At 31.1% G+C, this 23,444-nt stretch overlaps 1 protein-coding gene across 1 annotated transcript; it reads right to left on the bottom strand.

Annotated features, from left to right (window-relative positions):
• Positions 1–2,730: 2,730 nt before the first annotated feature.
• On the bottom strand, positions 2,731–11,645 carry LOC139510614 (uncharacterized). Its single transcript, XM_071297163.1, has 6 exons — positions 11,362–11,645; positions 9,384–9,629; positions 5,956–6,123; positions 4,177–4,354; positions 3,363–3,586; positions 2,731–3,119 (listed from the first exon to the last, which is right to left on the bottom strand). Exons 1-6 carry the CDS (start codon positions 11,414–11,416, stop codon positions 2,905–2,907), a joined length of 1,086 nt encoding a protein of 361 aa, XP_071153264.1. The 5' UTR covers positions 11,417–11,645; the 3' UTR covers positions 2,731–2,904.
• Between the last annotated feature and the right edge of the window lie 11,799 nt (positions 11,646–23,444).

The raw sequence follows: 23,444 nt of genomic DNA on the forward strand, positions 1-23,444 counted from the left end.
ACAAATTGGAACATTTCCGTGGACATCTCTTCCATAACGGTCAACCAAAATCATGATGGCATTCAGAAACTTTTCCCAAAGAAATCAAGATAGGAAACGGAATGGAGTTATATACTCATTATGCAGGCGTTGTCAATATTTGCTTTATAGAGTTGGAAAAGATCTCAACCAATGTGCTGTGAATTTGGTTATAATTTTCATTTGCAAGACATGAGTTAGCCTATATTTTGACGTCTTTACATCTTTGGATGTTTGATGTCAACTAATTGCTATTTAAGTCTTTTAAATACATGATTTTATTCGTTTTTATTGGCTTCTAACTCGCTATCAGAAAATGCGAGTACTCTCAGCTATGCACTTAGTGCTTTTTTTATTGTTAGGGATAGTGTAGATACAGGACAAAAATTCCAATATGATTCAATGGTAATTGATAATGTTTCCATTGCTTGGTAATTTAGGCTGATCTCGCCTCGATTGGTAAGATAACACATAGTTTTGCCACTGCTGTAAAATAGGTAAAGCAAATAAAAAATCGATGAGAATGAAGAAAATAGAAGAATACTTAGTAACCATCATTGTACTTGTTACAAATGTATCTATACATTTAGAATCACATTTCTAAAGGCAATTCTATTTTTCAAAGTGTTTGAAAATATGCGTTACTGTTGAACTAATCTCATCGATCAAAAAGAAAAAAAGATAAAAGACAAATTTTTTATCCTCTGAATTAGTATACAAAGAAATTGTGATAAGGCATCCAGATGTCCATTCATTGGAGATCACTTCTAACGTCTTATCAAATCTGTCAGAATCTGTCAGGAGAACTGTTCTAGGACAGATGTAGAACTGTCATTCTGACATCTTTTAGACAGATCAGCCAGAACAGTTCTTACCTAGAACTGATCCTGACAGTTCTACCCTAGAACATTTTAGACCGTTCAACGACTAGAACTAATTTGGACAGTTCTAAGAACAGTTATATGACAGATTATTCCTACAGTTTTAATAAGAGGTTAGAAGTGATCTCCAATGTGAGTTATATGTCTACCAGAAATAAATATTTGTTCACAAAAATATTTAAAATGAATGTCTTTAAATATTTGCTTACAAGTACTAGTAACCAAACTTTTTTGTGTTCCCGATAACACAGTAAAATCTGCCAAAAGTACGTCATCTTAACTTAATGAGCAACAATATATCAATAGTTTACCGATGTGTCAATCTAATAAATTGTTTAGAAGACAAAGCAAGGTAACACACACAACTAACGGAATTACATTAGCTCTAAAGAAGTGAGACTAGGTTCGTTGACAGGATCATACTCTTGCTATGTATAACCACGGCCATGCAAATCAACTTTGTTTACAACAATATGTCCGTAACAAAGTTGTAACCCTTTGGTGACATTGTGATGACATATTATACACATAAGAACTTTTGTAATGTTAAATCAAATACTGTAACTGTTGGCTTGTCATAATTGTTGAGGATGGTAAATGTGTGACATCACAACGAACATTTCGGCTAAAGAATTACCGGACTATACATTATCTAAATCTATTTACCAAGAGAATACTTTGAAATGACCGAAGAAGTGTACTGTGATTTGCTTTTCATTCCCCTAAAAAAAGGACATTTCCGTCTTAAATTATTGTAAATCTGTAACCTTTTAAGCAGTTTTTGAATTAGTAATACGTTTAAGCAGTACCCTACTCTTCATCAGACTGTTTGAACTTGGAGCAATCGTGTATTCAGTCAAAAACTATAAAATCAGTATTCAATAGAACTAAGATATTTAACCTTTCCTTGTCCTTTTCGGTTTTACATCTTGACTGCCTTTAAATCTGGCGTATAAAAATATGTTTAATTTGTTACCTTTTGTTGGCTATTATTAGTTTGTTTCTCTGTCCTATATTTTTTCCCATTCATTTGTTTATTTATTGTAACCCTGTCGCGTTATGTTGTCATTTTCATGTTATAATTAACACTGCCATTAAAGCGGGAGGTTTGGCATGCCACAAAACCAGGTTCAACCCACCATTTTTTCATAAAACGCCCTGTACCAAGTCAGGAAAATGGCCATTGTTGCATTATAGTTCGTTTCTGTGTGTGTTACATTTCGGTGTTGTGTCTCTGATGTGTCGTAGTTCTCTTATTTTTGATACGTTTCCCTCAGTTTTAGTTTATAACCCGGATTTGTTTTTTTCTCTATTGATTTATGAATTTTGAACAGCGGTATACTACTGTTGTCTTTATTTAATGAAGAAACGTCGATACCTATATCGGCTGCTATGATGTCTTATGTGACATGTGTGCAAATGAAAATATTTTTGGAGCTCAAAGAGACATGCTTTATATACTGATGTACTGTTGGCTACTAGGAATCAACCAGCAGACCTCTCAATATCTGATCTTTTCCATCTATCATTTATACGATTATATATCCATGTATATGTGTTGCTTAGATACCACACATATATATCTATAAGTATTTCCTTGTTGTTCTGATTATGTGTAAATGGTTTTGGATTACATGTAAGAATATACCAATGAGTTTCTGACGAATATTAAGAGGATCATTGAGATGAAGAAAAGGAGGAGCTTAAAAACTGTTTGACGTATATATCAAAATCACTACTTAATGTATCATCATTTTTGAAGTAAGACATTTATTTTAGTAAACTTAAATTATAATGTAATTATAAGAGACTGTACAAAATATATGGACACTTCACGACTAGATAATAAACAGTGTTGATGATCATTCAAAAGAAACATTGTTTAAATATGCCGATCATAGCAAGTGTCCCCAAACTATACAAATAGTGAATGATGTAACAAAAGAAAATATGTTTACTCAGTACCACAGACGTTGATGAACTCTTTTATACCAATCTTCAAATATTAAATCCTTTGACAAATGGACTTTTTCGGTACAGAGCAGTCTTCGTCTTCAAACTGATTACCTGATGACGAAAATGTAAGAGACAAGCAGTTTTGAACACTATTACCATTCGGTTCACCAGTACGAAACAGCGACATATTGATAGTTTGTCCATCTTCCCATAGCCAGGTACCTTCGTTCGTGTCATCAGAACCACCGATCCAATAATCGTCAACTGCAAATAAAATTATCAAATCAAAAATTAACAAATCAAAAATATCAAATCAAATATTCCCAAAATCATAATGAAAGTTCTTTTCTAAAGACTATCAATGCATTATATGATGTTTAAGATTTTTAAATGAAATACTAATTTGAAATTTGCATGAATAAAAGATATTCAATATACAGAAACATATTAGGAATTATGTCAAGTAAATATACAGATCAAGCAAGTACTATCAAAACTGTACTGTACCTATATCTTTTTCACACATCATCTTAATACTAATCGTGTACTCATTGCGTTCCCACCATAGTAGGTTGTCTGTTGGTACAATTGCCAAAGCATCTCTATTGTTCCAGGTTCCAAAGGTAGTATAATCGTATAGGTAGTCGTTAAAGGCGAGGTAGCTCTGGTCATAATTTCTCCAGTCTCCGTCCATGTTAAAGTCATTTACACCTATCCAGACGTCATTTGTACTGAGAATTAGAAATTTTATAAATAATGTCAAAAATTTCATTTATTATAATTTATAAAAGTGTTTTTGCATTTCTTCAACAAACATTTTCTTGTGAACAAAACAAATAATTTACATAAGACATAGAGTGTACGTATTTCATAATAACTAAACAAAAAATAGTAATTGAACATACAATCTTGGAAGTCAATCCTTATCTAAAGCTACATGTAATGAAAAAAAAAAAAATGTTACAGTTTTTTTTCTTTTAAAATAAAACCAAATCACTTCCATTATAAGATGTATAGTTACTCTTCTAACATACCAAGAGTACAGATAAAAAGTCATTTATCTAATATAGACATTATATACGATCCCAACAATATTGCTTATATATTTGTAATTTGAACTCTTGTGGATAGTTGTCCAACCGGCTATCGTACCACAACTCCTTATTTGTCATTTCAAAAATTAATGTCTTATTGTTATGAAACAGATGGTACATGCATCTTCATGTTCGCATCTTTGGTTTTGTCCGAACCATAAATCTTTTAATTTAAATGAAAAAGGCGAGGAATACGGAAGAAAACAAAGTATTTATATCAGAATTACCTCCCATTAATGCCCAAAGCATTGACAACGTAAATGTAAGTGTCTACATCCGGGAACGATGCTGGTGTTCCTCCACTTTCGATGCAAGTTGTTACTGATGGGTAATATGTAGCAGGGGTTGGCGTCAGCCAGTAACATTTGTTAATGTATGGTACAAAAGCACCATCGCATAAGTAATCTAAAAACCATACAAGATTAGCAATGTTACTTTGAATATTTAAGTTTACGTATTGTGACAAAATAATGATTTACTTAACGTATAAATATTCAAAAATTGAACGAAGATACCGAAGATGAAATAAAACTCATAATCCAAATAACATCAGGGTCAAGAAAAAAAAAACCCCATGAAAGTTAAACAACAATAACGAACACCACACAGAAAACTAAAGACTATTCAACAAGATTCCAGCCTAAAAGCTCGTGATGTTCTCGGGATTTCCGTAAGGATAAGCAGTTAAAGACTAACAATTGACAAATTATTATTATAATTATTAGGTTTTTTTTAAAGAAAATTACGATTATAATTCACATTCGGTAATATCATAATCGCGAAAACTGGGAAAATAGTAGTTACTGAAAGTTAATATATCGAAATGGTTTCAGATTTATAATCCTTTCCTTAAAGTGCAAACTCTATACGACAAAACAACGAGTTTGGATATTATATGAGAGCGTAAAGTAGAGCATACCTACATGTGTATGTGTGTTCGAAGAACCTGGTATTATTCCTGGTGTTTAAAGGACTTTGTATCTGCTGTGACCTTGAGAATGTAATTGACTAGTCCTGGGAATTTTAAGGTTATTTCAATGACATCGTAAAAAGTATTAGCCAATGATTACATTTAAGTTGCAGGTCAAGTAGCACAGAGCGATCATATAACGATTATATTTATTATAATCTTGACATTAAAATGATCAGACGACATGTTGAACTTGCAGGTCGAATAACACAATGCGATCATGTAGCGATGTAAGTAAATATTCATGGGATTTTTTAAATGTATATGTGCTCTACATCCAGTCTTCAACTCATGTGATACCAGGTTATCATTTATCAATTCATGTTGTTTAAAAATGAAGAACGATTCTGATTTCTATGAGAATTTTGATTGTTTGACAAGTTATAATATATACTTAGCTGCAAATACAGACAAACATGAAAACATAATTTTGTTTTCTTTATTTTTTAACTTTAAATTAACAGACTATCATATGTAATATCAAATACAAAATTTTATGATGACCCCACCTGTCAAATGGTTTGTCCCGATTGATACGTCCTGATTTGATCATTTTTAACAATTGTTTAACATTCTGAATTTGAAGAGGAAAATATGAGGAAGATACCAAGGTGGTAATTTAAAACCTATAATTTCGAAAATAAACTGACATTCACATGAAAAAAAAAACCGAAATAAAACCGAATGACAAACAAGGCAAAAAAAAAGAACACCCTTTACAGTAGTACAAAGAAAATTGAAGACAACTTGTTTTCAGTCATACATATGAATTTTTAACTCTTTATTTCACCAAACTTTTAAGCTTGCATTTCTGTCGATTTCTTTAAGTATACCCCCTCCACAAAAAAAAAAAAAAAAAAAAAAAAAAAAAATGTAAAATTATTTATTTTTAAATCGTTATGGGGAGTTTTGAATTCGAGATTTATCATAGGATGGAAAATAAAACGAAGGTTGCACAATATTTAGACTAGTTATCACTGATAACAAATATTTAATAATATATCATACATAAACAAAAAAAAAAAGCCAATCATACCTGGTAAATTTTTCAAAGCATCAATCTTGTCTGCTTTTTCAAGAATAATAGGACTGGTAGATTCATCGTTGCAGAATTGTTTAGCATCTGTCCATGAGTTGTTTGTGTTGACAACTTTGTAACATATTGATGTCTCGTTACTGTAGGTGTAACCATTGTCACAATAAACTGGGAAAAAAAAGAAAATGTGACTTTTATAAACTGTACTTCAATCGGAATCCGGCTTCACTCGTTTACACCAGCAGGTAACGGATACCTCTATGTTCAGCTGTTAAGTACGGAAGCGTGTTAGCGCCACACATTTTTTTTTTTTTTATTTTTCTTCTTATGTTTGCGTTAGGGACGACATCAAAAGTTCAATGAAGGATAAAAAACTTAATTCAAATAGTTTTTTCACTGACCCCCCTACCCCCCTATTAACTTAATTTGGGAAAAATTGATTGACCCATATGGATATATGTAAAAATCAATGTCGGATAACCAAATCTTGCAGCAGTTCAACCCCCCACCCCCAAACTATTTGAATTAAGTTTTTTTTATCTTACATTGATCTTTTGATGTCGTCCCTTATAACGCAAACCTTTGCGATATAACGCAAACCTTTGCGTTATAACGCAAACATCTTTATTTCAATTATTCATTAAGTTTTGTATATATGTCCGTCTGTCATTCATTTCGGATGTGATTTACTAGTAGATAAAAAAAAAACAACATACATACAAGGCCAAATCATTATAATAAATATGCATAGGAATAATAGAATAATTGAAGTGCAATTATACATAAATTAAGACTGATTTGTGCATCAGAAAAGTATATAATTTAACACGAAAATAGATATAGTATATTATAGTCATATTAAAATTGAAAGATCAAAAATAATGTCATACAATTGTGAAACCTCCAAGTCAAATAGACAAAATGATCTTTTCTGCTTTAAAAATGAATTATTAATAAGGAAACATTTTTTTTAAATCTCAGAATATGATCAAGATTCTTTGATAGAAAGTCATTGAATTTTCATTTCAATATAATGAAGTATTTTTAAGATGCTTGGGTAGCAATTTGAATAGAGAGAACATAATTTTAATAATAAAACATCTTCATTCTATACATTTATTGCCAAAGGGTAGCTTATTTGAATGTAACCTACCTTACACAGTTCTCAAACGAGAGCTTACTTTGGAAGTATATTTATATTCGGTTATAGCTATATTAGCAGGGTTGATTTTTTTCTTAGGTATAACCTCAATTTACTCAATTTTCTTTGTAATATATATACTAGTAGTAACTTGGATATCGTTTTTGGGGACCTTTATAGTTTGTTGTTATATATACTAGTAGTAACTTGGATATCGTTTTTGGGGACCTTTATAGTTTGTTGTTTAGTGTGAGCCAATGCTCCGTGTTGAAGACCGTAATTCGGCCTATGATGGTTTACTTTTACGAATAGTGACTTAGATGGAGAGTTTTCTTATTGGCACTCATACCACATCTTCTTATATTATTCTGCTCATTATTAGTCATTGATATGATCTAATTATTCAAGCGGTTTACTTTGCAATTACTACAAAGGTGATAAATTTTATTATATCCAGCCTCCTCCATTAATAACTACTGTTTCCTTTGAATCTAAAATAAGAAATAAGATAAAACAAATGTTTGCGTTATAATGCAAAGGTTTGCGTTATATCGCAAAGGTTTGCGTTAAACGCAAAGGTTTGCGTTATATCGCAAAGGTTTGCGTTATAACGCAAAGGTTTGCGTTATATCGCAAAGGTTTGCGTTATAACGCAAAGGTTTGCGGCGTTATAACGCAAAGGTTTGCGGCGTTATAACGCAAAGGTTTGCGTTATAACGCAAAGGTTTGCGTTACAACGCAAACATAGGAAGAAAAATAAAAAAAAAATGTGTGGCGCTAATACACTTCCGTAGTTAAGTCATTCATTTGTATTGCAAAACTTTCTTTTAAAAGTAATCGAATTAATAAATCAGCTATCCCGAATATCTATTGCAAAACTTCCTTTTGAAAGTAATCAAATTATTAAATCAGCTATCCCTAATATCCACCTATTTTTTTTTTATTATGCTTACTCTTTAATGTGTTCAATAACAAAGTCGTATTGCATGTAAATACTTGGGGAAATATATAAAGGGTCACAAAACAAATAAAAAATCTAAAGTGCGGGTTTTTGTTTAATCATTAACGAATCAAAGTGAAATAGTGAAATAATGATCCGCTATTGGCGGTCTGTATGGTTCAGTTTTGTTAAAATAAGCCAAGAATCATTGATGATGAATTATTCACTTGCAAATGAATAATTCGACATCATTGATTCCGTATTCTTGTGAACTTCAATTAAACCCTTTAGCTAGAGCGTGATAACTCATGAATTGTGAGAGTTGAGTTATCTAAAGGAAAAGAATGTCAACATTAACAGTGACACAGAGGTAAATCATTTGATTGACTGATTCGATCCAAGAAACATCATTCTTATTCAGGTTAAAACGATGATCAACATATATTTTTAATCTATAATATGAAATTAAACAGACCTAGAAAAATCTAATTGCACGATTTCCTTATCTTTTTATATCTATATTTATGTTTATATCGCAATTATATGACCATTTTGCACTTTGAACGATATTTTATTGTTATAACTCAACGATTCGTCCAGATGAGAGGTGTCATATTTCCCTAGATCGATTTACTATTGTATTCATGCATAAGGAATAAAAGTACATGTTAACCCCGCCACATTCTGTATGTGCCTGTCCCAAGTCAGGAGCCTGTCGTTCAGTGGTTGTCGATTGTTGCTGTATATTATGTTTTTTTGTTCATTATTCTTAACATAAATCAGACCGTTAGTTTTTCCCGTTTTAATTGTTTTATATTGATCATTTCGGGGCAATTTAAAGCTGACTATGCGGTATGATTGTAATTATTGTTGAAGTCCTTACGGTGACCTATAATTGTTAATTTCAGTATCATTTGGTCTCTTGGGAAGAATTGTCTCATTAGCAATCATACCACATTTTCTTTCCATTTTATATATGTGCTTAATTTCAATGCCTACTTTTAAAAATAAGTATCCATAAGTTTTGATTAAAAGATGATTTACTTTAAACACTGAGGAAAATAAAATGATTAATCGTCAACATGTTCGCATATTTTATTTTCTTCAGTGTTTCAAGTAAACCAGACAGATCTGCTGCACTATTTCAGTTTTTTAAATACATACTGGAGTAGAAATTTTAAGATGTTCTCTTAGACGGGAAATTGACAAAGGTCTTCTACATTTCAAATAAATACGCAAAAAAGTTATTATTAATTAATTGTCATACTGTTATAGTAGATTTAATTATTTTCCTAAAAGTAAATGCAGAAATTAAATATAAAAATGTTTGAAAGTCAGTTTTCATACTTTCTTTTCTGTAAAATTCCATTCCATTCAACGTTGTCAAGTCAGGCATATTTGGAAGAAGCTCGCCATATCCACTGCACGTAATGTCTCCATAAAAGAACGATTTACACTGAATATCATTTTGACAGTGTATTGCACATATATGGATGGATTGGACGTTACGACTCCATAGTGTCCCAGTCGTAACGTACTTGTTTCTATATTGGACTAATTGTAGATAATTCTGAGTCTTTATTGATACAGTGCCTAAAATGTAGAAATAAACACTCAACAAAGATACCAGACTCAAAATTCTAATGCGACATCGTCTGAAACGTTCGTTTTGATTAGATAACTTCACTAATTTTCAGGACATCAATTCGAATCAGTTGGAAGACCAAACCAAAACTGAGGTGAAGATCATAAAATACGAAAATTCTAAAAAAAAAAATTGCCAAATACAGTTAATGCAATCTATTTTAAGGAATGACGAACCATTAAACCGTTTCCAACAATTTAAAATTACATAAATAGTAAATTTACAGAATATGAACATATTAATGCTATTCAATGCCAACATTACATGCTGAAAAGTGATATCCTAGAGGAAAAAACGTTCACTAGAACTGACATTGCCCAAGTTTTGAAAAAACTCATGAAAAATACTAGGCTTATAATTTGATGCAGCAGACGTACGTTTCGTCAATGATGAATCTAGATAATAAAATTAACGGTTTCAATTTTTCCTCCCAAGATACTCTTCAGTGATGCTTGAGGCTAATACTTTTTAAAAGCAAAAACTCATGATACATGTAACAATGAAGAGCTTATTTATAAACCAAAAAAGACCAAATGTTTTCCAATCCCTTTTTTTACTGGCACAGGTACATTTCCGCTGCTGGTGAAATGTCAGTTATCGAGAGAAAATGCCATCATTATGTTGAATCTCTAATTTTTCAGGGAATTTGCATTATCACTAATCTAAAATTCATTAATGACCATGCACAATCCCTGAAAATGACAAGTGATTTTATATAATTACCGAAAATTTTAAGAAATATTTTTCAAATTCCCTGATATCATTTCATAAATTATCATTTCTACAGATATCCTTTTTTGATCAAATACATGAAATAAAGACAAATAAATGATCTTTTCCTATGATAAAATTTAAGAGGACAGTTTTCATGAAAAAAATCAAACTAAGTAAACTAATGCAACTAAACGAAAAGAAGAAAAAACCAGACATAACGTAACTATGATAGACAGATTGAACACAGTTTTGGAGAAGGCAAATATTGGCTGTAATATTTTGAGAGCTTGATTCCGTAATACTACGTTGATCACGGAAAGAGAGACATAAAAATATAATTTATAATTGTCATTGTTCATGAACTAACTGAAAAGGATATAATTGATGGGCTACAAAACCTAGAATTTTGCTTGGATCACAAACAAGAATAAATTTTAAAGAGACTGATTGACTTTTTTTCACTTTTTTACACTTTCCCCCTCAACGTGTGGTAAAGTTAGATTCATTATGTGAAGAGCAAGGGTTTTTAGAAATGTATGTTGTTGAAAAAAAAAAAGAAAAGCAGAGCAATTGAAAATGGTTGATCGGTGAATGTGCAATAGTTGATGTTATCCAAATTTAAATGTAGTCTTTAAAAATAAATGTTTTGTATTTAGAGCCTAGTTGCATAACATTTTAATATGCATGTTTTTATAAAATAAATAATTTAACTTTTATTCTTTGCTTCTTTGTTCCAGTTATTATAATTATTATCCCCGGCATTATTTTTTTGGCGATAATGCATAGTTCCTGGAAGTTTCAGTGATTAATGTATTTGTGATCACTCAATTTATCAGTTATCATAATTCAACAACAAAACAGAAGACCCCAAAAATAAAATTAAAATTATAAACAAATATATTTGATAATTTGATCAGGCATAAAAACCATTTTAATATATTTAATGAATAATAAAAAAACACATACCTTTCAAAGAAATATAACAAATATAAATAAATGCCAATTTTTCGTAAAAATGCATTATAGATAATATTTTTTTCTATATCACATCGTTTTCTCCATAATACAGCCAAGTATTGATCATTGTATCTAATATTCAATTAAATCAATCTTCATTTTCCAATAACCAAAAACTTAAAAATTCCTAAGCATTATATAATCCGTAGAGATGATCCAAAGATATAAATCTTCCTTAAACTAGTTTCCAACATAGAAGATTTCCTGTACAGCGATCTACTGACGTTCTAACAATGAAGCATATCTCCTGATTTTTTTTTTTATTATACCTTGTCTCTTTCTCTTGATTACGAGAAAGTTATCAATTGACAGCTAATGATTATGTTTTACGTCAGTGTACATGTTGAAATGACTTATCATAATTGAATGTTAGTTTTCTTGTTTGAATTTTTTTACATTTGTCATTTCGGAGAATTTTATAGCTGCCTATGATGTATAGGTTTGCTCATTGTTGAAGATCGTATGGTGATATAGTTGTCAACCTAAATTGACATTTTGTCTCATTGGTAATCATACCAATTATTTTAATTTTATATCATAATTTTAAACAAGCTTATTTGTATATGTCAGCATCGCACGGGTGCCACATGTGGAGCAGTATCTGCTTACCATTCCGGAGCACCCAATACCACCCCCAGTATATTTGGTGGGGTTCGTGTTGCTTAGTTTTTAGTTTTCTATGTTGTGTCTTCTGTACTATAATTTGTCTCGATGGCGGATCCAGAATTTTTCATAAGTGGGGGCCCGTTGACTGCCTAAGAGGGGGTCCGCTCCGATCATGCTTCAGTGATTCCCTATATAAGCAACCAACTTTTTCTTTTTTTTTGTGGTCTGTTTGTCTTTTTATTTTTAGCCATGGCGTTGTCAGTGTATTTTCTGTCTATGAGTTTGACTATCCCTCTGGTATCTTTTGTCCCTCATTTAGTCTGATTTTTTTATTAATTGTCATTGTCTTAGACTAAGTGGTCAAACACTATTCATCAGAAAATATTTTTTGGGTGTAATTTAAGTGCCCTTCGTTTTATTTGAATGACATGTAACGTGTTACCGGGCGGGGACGCTTAGATATTTTTATCCTCGGGTTCGTACCAGTTTTCTGGGTTTGAAAAGCAATTCAAAAGTTCTAAAGTCAATAAAAAGTTTTCACTTTCACTATAAAATGTGAAACAAATACTATTCTAAATAAAACAAATTTCAACACCGATCAACCTAGCCCAAACCTGTTTATTAAAACTGTTTAAAACCCGTTCAGTCCGATATTGTTTAAACCAACTGTTTGGAACTTTAGTCTGAAACCTCAATGTATGAACTTGGTCTGAAACCTAAATGTATGAAACTGGTTTGAAACCTAAATGTATGGAACTGGCCTGAAACTTAATGTACGGAACTGGTCTGAAACCTCAATGTATGAAACTGGTCTGAAACTTAAATGTATGAAACTGGTCTGAAACCTAAATGTATGGAACTGGTCTGAAACCTCAATGTATGAAACCTCAATGTATGGAACTTAAATGTATGGAACCTATTGAAACGAATGCTTGGAAACTATTTAAACTTGTTTGAACTTTCGTATGAAACTTTATTAAATAAACATGACTTTTTTTGTCCATAACTGTCGGAACAACAGGGTAGCACTAAGGCATGGTATGTCAGCAAACACTCACTGCAATAGTGAGAGATGTGAGACGTTAAACCTTAGCGCCATCCCTGTTTGGACAATCTGTACCGAACGAACAGTCTCAGCCCTTTCTATATTCTCTCCGCAGGTTTCAAGCACTTCACTTTACTTAAACTAAACCTTCTGCCTGCTATAAACTACTTCCTTTCCGATGTTCACAGTCTGCTGTCTTCGGTACAAATGACGATTTAAACAACAAATGGAAGTGTTCAACCAACTTGGCTGGCTATACAGCCCTTACATGGTCGACGGACCTTAATTAAACTAATAGCTACCCAGTATTTATACTTCTAACGCGGACCTCGAAGAGAGCACCCTAATAACAACTGTACAGGTAAATCGTCTTACAGTAACCAAGGATAAAGGGATGATTTCGATGCTGTTTTCAATGATAAAAAAATCAAAGACATATAAATACATGTATACATGTCTCTGAAAAAATCAAATGGGAAATCCATAAAGGTTTCGGAAAATATATAGCTGTAGAAATATTATAATATTCTTAAACTGTAAATTCGTAACAGACATATAAATTCTCCCCATATATACATGTATGTGAACGATGAACGTGTCAAAAAGTGCAAAAACAAATACGGAACGCCAAGGTAAATTCAAAAAGAGAGTTCCTAAAAACTGACAAAATCAGACGTTATAAATACAGGGTAGACGAAATGAAAACACTGTAAAATCTTTTGAGTCTGAATCGCACCGATGAACCAACATTTATCAGAAACGCCTACATCCTGGATTCATAAATACCGGTTCACGTCAAGAGTCATAATAGATAATAGAATAAAGATAAATAAAGGAAAAAAATGAATAGGAAATAAAAAAATGCACAACTTCAGAACCTGGAATCTATTATAATAGTTCAAGACCATATTATGTTTGTATTGTTTGTGGAAGAAACCCCTGAATATTCATGATATCTATAAGAGTTTAGTAATTTCTGATGAATTTTTCGAGAAAAAGGACGTGACGCTCTTCGACAAAACCCTGGCTCATCAATCTTTTGGTCAGACACCAATAACGTTCTATAAAGTTTAAGCATCCGCTGTTTATTTTGGAGCGACAATAGTTAACTATTTGTCACTAAAATCATCTTTCATTTTTTTTTTATGTAACATCTTTTGAATTTTTTTTTTTAAAGGTTTAAAAAATATTTTTGCAAGACCCTCTTGTTTATGGGGAAAAATGTCTGTGATTGCCTTTTTGTGCTTTTCAGTTTTGCAACCTTAAATCTTGCCGATCTGTATTACCTGAAGTTATGCAAATGAATATTTTGATTTCAGAATCACCAGAAGATAAATACATGTATATATACATACGTGTGACAACATTTAGCTGTTGATATTAGTGTTCTTTGGTCTTAGGTCGTGTTTACACCAAACGCCGTGTACAGTAAACATGTTTACATTTCAAATTGGTTTAATGTAAAATTTTAATGTACACTAGTTTCACATTAAATTTGTTCACACCTATACACCTTGTTAAGCTACCTGTACATAAGATTTGTTCACACTTGTAAACTATATGTCATTTAAATGTTCATTACGTAGAACCGAATTCAAATTTTCCAACAACTTTTCTAGCATTTAGGGAACGACCATTTGACTTTAAAAAAAGAGGTATGGATTTTTCCACAATTGATTAAAAAAAAATCGGGTCATTCAGATGATTATATTAGAAAGAACAAATATTCTGAATCCAAAGTTTCGCCAAACAATATAGTGTTAAATATTGAATTGGTACCATAAAAAAAAACTAACTATATACTTTCGCGAGAGAAAAAAATCTGACTTAGACCCCCCCCCCTTTTTTTTTAAGTAAAGTGATTGCTCCTGTAAGAAAGTCATTTTGGATGATTTGCAGTAGTTTAAAAATGTCTCGATTACGCATTAAAAAGGAGTAGTTGGCAAAGGGAGGGGGTTATGTATTTTTTTTTTATTTCTAATTGTATTTTAACGGATCTGAAATACTACACACAATCACCTCACCCTTTTTTCAGTAACACACTTATGAGTGAATCGTTGTTTGAGTATAAAGACCAGTGGCAAATACTTCTGTCAGTGTGTACGTCCAATCCATTCGGGAAGAACGTTTCAAGTTGTTAATAAGGCTACGTAAAGTGTTTTTATAACAAATAAAAATAGCAAGTTTAGACAAATATTTCTGTAAAGAACTTTATTAATAAGTGTTATAAGTATCAATTCTATATAAAAATAAATTGTTTCTTTTTTAAATATACATGGGGAAATTAATGTTTTAAATACCCAGTTTTGTGTACACTTAATCTACACAAGGCCTACATCGAGTATCGACTGCATGTAGACAAAACATGATTTACACTACATGTAAACATTGAATTTTATCAATGAGAACGTAATTTTGTTTAGTTTACGTGTGAGTTACACTTACACAACACCGAGTTTAGGTCAATGTGAACACGGCCTAATATAACCAATATAACCTCATTTGTTACACTAACACAACACCCAGTTTAGGTCAATGTGAACACGGCCTTAGAGGATAATGGTCTCATTGGCAATCAAACCACAAAGAAGCTATAATTTGTCGGGGAGGGTAAAGGGCTCTCAAACATGCTAAAAAATTATATATTCTTTATATAAAGCGATGGTTGTCGTTTGCTGCTATCTTTTATAAAAAAAAAAAATCGAATATTGTTTTGTCATAAATCAGGTTTGTGTTCTCGTTTAAATTGTTTCACATTTCGACGACTTATATAGCTGACTATACGGTATGGGATTTGCCTATTTTTGGATGCCTTACTGTCACCTATAGTTGCTTACAAATATATATATTTGGAGTAATTTTCAGACTTATATATATATATATATATATATATATATATATATATAGTCTAAAAATAGCAACAATCAACATTTAATCTATCTAGGTGTGGATCAGTTTGTAAATAAACTGATGCAGTTACTAAATTAAATTATATAAGTGTCTAAGAATGTAACTTTAACGCACTAATGAGTGTTATAAAATTAGTTGTTATATTTTATATATTATTCACGCAATATTTCGCTTAACAAATTAGCTTCATCGGGCGTGTGCATCTATCTAGGTCTCGATTAGGTGAAATCGGATGCATGACAAAAAATATCTTTGTAGCTTGAGCTACACAAAATTCGTGTAAAAGTTTAACATATTGATTGATGGTCTATATAAAACATATTTTTGCCGTTTATTGTACATAACAATTTTTAAATCTAAACAAATAGTTGTTTTAGTTAAATAGAATGAAATTCTTGATTTATATATATAATTATTCCTTTGTTTTTGGGTAGAACTGTTTTTCATCCCTCTCAAGAAGTCCATCAGGTTCAAGAGTACGTAGCTGATGCATCCAGAACCTTTCTCTCTGTTTTCTTTTTTCGGTGTCCCAATTTTGGTTTACCTCAATTATTTGAAAGGTGATATTATCAAAAGTATGTCCTGTTCTTAAGCGGTGTCTCGTAATTGGACAGTTTCTTCCTTTAGTATAGAACGACCGGTGATTGTTAAGTCTGATGTTGAATTTAGTTTCTGTTCACCAACATACTGCAGCTTGCAAGTTCCGCAAGTAAGAATATATAAATACTATTTTCCGTTTTGCAATTAGATGTAACATAGATGTTGTATCGCTGCTTTGTTACTGTGCTGCTGAAAGAGTGGCCAGTGTTAGCGGCTTTACAGCACTTACAATTGCTTCTACCGCATTGTTTGACACCCAAATTTAGAAGTTTCTTGTTTCTTTACTTTTGATATCACAAGTATGTCTTTGAGATTTTTGGGTCTGCGATAGGCAATAATAGGAGGTGATGGAAAAATTTCTTTTAAGGAAGACTTATTTTCGATAAGACGCTAAACTACTAGTGCTTTCGGAAAGTAGATGAAATATTTGTCAAATCGGGATGGAAGGTTACAACAAACGGAATTCTATCTTCACGGGTCGTCTTTGTATTCCATGAGGCTAGCTCGACCTTTTTCTATATATATATTTATATAAATATGAACAGAATTTTAAGAAAATACAAGATATAACTTTATGTTTCTGTTATTTAGAGAATTCTGTGTCTTGTTTGATAGTCTCAATCAACGGTATATATTACAACTACGTATCTTAAACACGGGACGATTGAGAGCAAGATCTTTTGTATAAGACAATAGTATGTTGAACTCTATAAATATATTCAATGTCGTTTGATCGCTGTCTCATTGAGGTAGAACTCACATTTTAATTTTTGAAAAACGGAACAGTTCTTAATAAATCCGAAAATGCACACACTTATTTAAACGATTCTTCCCGAATCTACTATGATGATCATTTAAAAAAACCTATGACAGTATCTTTCCTTTCAAGAAACAGATAAAAAACGCATAGGGTCAAACGCTGATTTTAGAATGGGAAAGGTCCGTAACGAAAACGACATATGTAAATAAGCCATTGACACAAGCGCTGAAAAGGGTAAATTACAAATGCAACGTATAGCTTGTTGTTTCAATGCCAATTTGAAACTGCACTTGGTCTTTTTAAAAAACACATTTTGCTTTTAATGAAAAAAAATGTCTGTCTATTTGGATGAATGCATATGAATGTTAAAAGACTTTTATGTTTGTCCCGTCGTGTCTTATTAAATTATCCCACAAAATTTGCAATTAATGAAATTTGAAAACACACGAAGGACTAGCTAAAGGACATGTTTTCTAGATAACATTCAAATTCCATTATACAACAATAAAAAATTATTGAGAAACTTGCATTTTCATTCAGCGAGTGATAATATTGAATCGTGCAACAATTCTTATTTTGAATGATCAAAATATTAATTTCAATTGATACACATTTTAATTAATTTCAAAGAATAACATTGACTAGAGTGCCAGCTGTACTTGATAAACATTAATAGAAAGAAAGGACAGTCGACAACAAGTTACAAAACGGCACGGTACTCCAGGACAAAAAGAAAAGTACAAATAAAAGCTGTTATAGTCATTATTGTACAGAAAACTAGTCTTATCAATACGAATATCATATAAAAAGCAGACAATGACTTCCTATACGATTTTATAATTAAGAATTAAATGCTTCTTTTTGTAAATTTATTGGGGTGTAAAAGCGTTGACTGAAGTACTGGTTTGTATGGAGCTGGTAAGCGCCCCATGAGCGCACGGTCAATGCTTTTACAGACCTATACAATAAATTAAAGAAGTATTCAACACTTATAATTACATTTCTTTACTAGGATCTTGAAAACGCGATTTCTATGAAGCTTTTCTTTTATTTACGTGTGCATTTTATTGTGGAAGCTCGTGTCATCATGAATGTTACATTTCATTTTGAAATGAATGCTGATTTCAGAATGTCTTCGGCTGTTGTCTGATCTATAGTCGGATTGTTGCCTCCTTAAAATATTCCCCATTTCAATTCTCAATGTTATTCTCAAGAAAATTTTATAACTGTCCTAATTTGAATGGAAAACGCACAAAACGATGAAATATGAGCGCAAGTACAGTGAATGGACGATGAATGAACCGAACATTGTACGCAAATGGAGGATGAATGTTTAATGCGCGGGAAATAAGTAGGTTTGGATGTTTAAAAGGTCTTTGCAAGAACAGAAATCTCGATATAAAACACAAGGTACAGATTATAATTTCAGCTGTAATATAATGCAAAAGTCAACATGTAAAAACAGCCCCTGCGGTATTTGCATGTTGCTATAACAAATACTGAGAAGCAACACTTGGAAAGTTGACCAAAACCTTATTTTCACATTTTTGTTTCGGCGTAGTGTATGGAGCATACATTGCTGTATTAGAAATGAATCTAGACATGTGTAATAAAAGCAAAGTGAAAGAAATTAAATGAAAATCAAAGCAAAATATATATTTTGCCTGTTTAAGTGTTGCAACAGCTCTTTGGAAAAATGCTATCTGAATTGTACAGCAGTATAATCCAATTATTTGTGTACTAAAGTACCTTGCATAGAAATTGCATTTACTTAAGGCCTTTCACTCGTGCACTTTGCATATTGAATTGATAGATACATCAAAAGTTTTGATTTTAAAATTGAAGTAGTTCAACGGCAAGGTTAAAGTGGTTATAGTTCTCATGTTATACATGAGCTTGAATTTACTTGCGATACAACTTTAGAAATATAACCGAACGAGTACGTCTCCTGTTGTCTCGGAGTAAATTTTTTTTCTTTTGATACTAATGATTGATTTATTAATAAATAATACCTATTTTAAAATTTTATCGTGATCATATTTTAGCATAATCTAACAGGAAGTTTTAAGTGCATTTTCTAAATGAATGAAGTCTGCTTTTAATAGTGACATTTGAAAAATAATATAATGATTTTTAGTTTATTTATATTTATTTATTCATATAAACTAATTATTTAGAATATGACCACAAAGGAGATGTGATGAGTACGTCAATGATAAAAAAAAAACAAAAAAAAAACAAAAAACAAAGACAAAAATATATATCAACAAATTTATTTAAATTCTGATTCTGTTTCAACGCTTGTTCTATTTTTTGTTCTAGTGATTATTTTAACAGTCAATGACATTTCTACGTTTCATTACGAAAAATCTCGAAGATACCGAAAAGTCTTTAAAAAGATAGTAGACTGTCATATCCATGTAAGCGTATACGTAGCGTGGACACATGCTCTGTATATTGCTCTGTATTTGAGTCAGATTGCGAAAAAAAAGAAGAATCTAGAGGTCATAAAGACTTTCACAAAATATACTAGGTGTCTATTCAATTTGCAATGCTCAAAATCTGCCACAGATTCCTGACTTTAGACAGGTGTAAACAAATGCAGCGGAGTTTAAATCAATCGGTCAATCATGAATCAATTTCCTTCTGATTGACAATGCTATGGCAATTTCCTCTCATTCGAGACTAGTTGCGCAAAATAAGTGTTTTCGGCTTTTTTTGTCATATTAACATAACTATGAAAATTAAAAGTGTTCGCTTTAAAGTGTGGATGTTATCGATTTTATCGATTGTTACCGACAATATAAAATATTCAAATAATTTCACATTGTGCATGTTCCTTCTGCAACGTTTCTATTGTCAAATAGTATGTATAACAACATTTGAATTATAATTAAAAGGATAAATGTATTAGACTTCATAATATAATTTCCATAAAAATATATAACAGCATGTACCAAATCCGATATTCAATATGAATACTCATAATGTAAAATCAATTCTATTTATAAATGTTTTTTCTCACTAAAATTGCTAAAATGGTTTGATAACGAATAAGTCAAATAAAAGATAAAAGATGATTGGAATTTATGTTTACGTGCAATATTTTAATTACTGCTTCTGCGATTAAAGTTCAGTAATTTATCTTCTTCAAATATTGTTTGATTTAAGTAATAACTGGTTCATAGCGTGACCACTGTATCATATTACAACAATTATATTTCTTCTTGATTAAAAATCGTTTAATATATCTGTACTGGTATGGTGATTACAAGGACTTTGCTCTGTGTCGCCACATTAACAAATGTCTATTATAATATCCGTGAAATCGTTAACAATAAAATTTAGAATGGAAATGGGGAATGTCAAAGAGACAAAAACCCGACCAAAGAGCAGATAACAACCGAAGGCCACCAATGAGTCTTCAACGCAGCTAGAAAACCCCGCACATACGCAACAAGAGAAACAAACTTTGAGATTCTAGTATAGGTCTTCAAACTGCCTGTAAAAACTGTCAAAGATAGAACGGAAGTTCGTGGTAAAACTGGTGATAAATATAGTCGTCCTTGCAAATAGAGCTCTTTAATGTCTGACACGAAGCTATTCATTCAAAGTTCGAAGAAAAAAGGCTATGTAAAACTGTTCGGAATGATGAGGTCTACCTTCCGTATATTAACATCAAAACTTTCAGACAACTTCCTGTAGGATTTATTGTCCTTAAAAACGAATGTTACTTTGTTTTACATTTTTGCCTATCATCTAGAAATTTGTAATATACAGAGATATCTATATGTTGCAAAAATTATAAAGAAGACAAGATATACAAATAAGTCTCATGGCTGATCTCGTCAGTCGGTTTCTAATTAGAGTAATTGCCCTTAAATGACGGTTTTTACCCGTATTTGTATTTTTTGTCTGTTATATTGGATACTTTACTTTAATGAAGATTTTACCAAACTTTAAACAAATTATCTACAAAACTATAATATTATAGACAGATAAAATCTTTAAAAGCAAAAACGGTCAGTCAGACGAGATTTACAAATAGGTCAAAATGCAGAAATTGTCAATAAAATAATTTCGGGCTGCTATCTGTTCTTTGGTCAGGTTATTGCCTCTTTGAAATATTCCCCATTTCCATTCACAATTTTACAGTTGACTCTGTATAGGAAATATCAGCCTTAAATGACTAATTTTGGTTTCGTTTTTGACTATTATCTTTAAGTATTTAAGGTAGATCATAAGTATATATTTTTTGAGACAGAATTTTCTTATAATTTGCCAAAAGGAAGATTTTACTATGCTTTTTTTAAAAGTATAATAAAATGAATGGGTCACCGTGCTATTTTTCAAACTATGAGTCGTTGAAAATTGCCTAAATTTGGTTAGTTTGTTCATGAAAAAACACATAAGTGTGCATAAAAAAAATTATGAGACAGAATTTTGAAATAAATTGTGAAAAGATAGGTTTCATAATATGTTTTAAGAAAATGAAAAGAAAACATAGTGTCACCGAACTTGTTTTCTTGCTACAAGTCAAAATTAAAAATTTCCCTATTAGCCCAGTATAAATTTTGTATTAAAAGAGTTATCTCCCCTTAAATGGCTCATTTGAAAAAAATGTTTTTAAAAACACAAAAATTTGATATTTGGATAAAATATTAAAAATAATACAATAAATTAACTAGTTTTTTTAATATAAAAAACAGTCTAACCAATAAATTGCAAATATGTTTCCAAATTTGCAGATTTGGGTAAATAACTAGACCGATTTTGTACTGTGATTGTACAATCCAAGCGGTATACCATGAATCTACCTTAATAGAATGTAAAAACTCTAGTTTAAAATATTGAAGAATGTTTGATGAAAATGCACATAGACATAAGTGAGCAACGCAGGCTCTTTATAACCGTTGTATGCACGGTTAAATCTTAGAGTTTGTTTGTTTGTATAGTATTGTATGTCCTTGATTATCTATTCTTCTTTTTCTCATCTATTATATTTTTTTCTTCTAGACCGATCTTTTTGCAAAGCCAAAAGAAAAAAAAAAAATAGAATAGATAGTCTATGCCATTATATTATATCTTTATGATATGAAAGACTTATAGTAAAAAAAGTGTGTTACATGTATATATTCTTTATTCTTTAGAATACCTTTTTGATGTCATCTGAAAGAGAATCGTCTTAACACTTGTAAAAATATACATATTTATGATAAATTAAGTAACACAATGTATGAAAGTCGAATAAATTGAATATAACATATCAAAGTGGTATTGGTAAAGAAATCTAACCAATGGAAATAGAGTTTAATCATTTCAAAACAAATATTGTCTCATTGCCTGTCATACAACATCTCCTTATTTCATAATAATAGCAAATCAACAATAGCCATTGTAGAAAAAAGTTCACTTACATTAGTTCAGTAAGAAGATTAAAAACAACCAGAAGAATACAGATCTCGCAAAACAATGGAAGGGGATTACCATCATATTTTATGCATGCAAATTCATTTTTGTTTAGCTGAATCTACTCATCTATATGACATTCTTTCTTCCATCTCAAATGTTGCGTTCAAATTCTTTAATTTATTTTAAATTAAGATGAATTTCTTCCATTCTCAATTCGGTCTGTTTATCTTATGTATGAATTAGTTGAAGTATATTCTTTCAAGTTCTACACAACCTAGGAGTTTTCTTGATGCTTGACTATTACTGGGTCATAACCATGGCAGCAGTTTTCCATTGTACTAGGTTCACTAAGCCGTATTAGAATCTTAGAAACTTAATCTGACAATTTGAATTTTGTCATTGAAGGATGAATGTTCTGTGAATGTAAAGGTAATTGTTAAAACCTGTAATACTATTCCTCTTTAGTCTACTATGACTTAAGACAATTGTAAATTCTTTTTTTGTTCACTCTTTCTACATAGATATTCAAAGTATACATATCTTATAAGATGCTATGTCTAACTTCACAAACATCACAAAAGCAACTTGAAATAGAAGCGGGTGACATCTTAGTAGGACAACATATTATTTGGAGTTACTAGTATTCAGATCGGCGTTTTACGTTTCCGCATTTTGGCACTACGTTTCCGCATTAAAATT

Source organism: Mytilus edulis, chromosome 2 (assembly GCF_963676685.1).
Source record: "Mytilus edulis chromosome 2, xbMytEdul2.2, whole genome shotgun sequence".
Lineage (NCBI taxonomy): Eukaryota > Metazoa > Mollusca > Bivalvia > Mytilida > Mytilidae > Mytilus > Mytilus edulis.

What these genes read in the sequence shown, in the direction of transcription:
- LOC139510614 (XM_071297163.1), bottom strand. Translation starts at nt 11,416, where the DNA reads ATGCATTTTTACGAAAAATTGGCATTTATTTATATTTGTTATATTTCT. An exon ending in TTGTTATATTTCTTTGAAAG is followed by an intron (nt 9,630 to 11,361) that starts GTATGTGTTTTT and finishes TCTACATTTTAG; the next exon opens with GCACTGTATCAATAAAGACT. An exon ending in GATGTGTGAAAAAGATATAG is followed by an intron (nt 3,120 to 3,362) that starts GTACAGTACAGT and finishes TTTTATTTGCAG; the next exon opens with TTGACGATTATTGGATCGGT.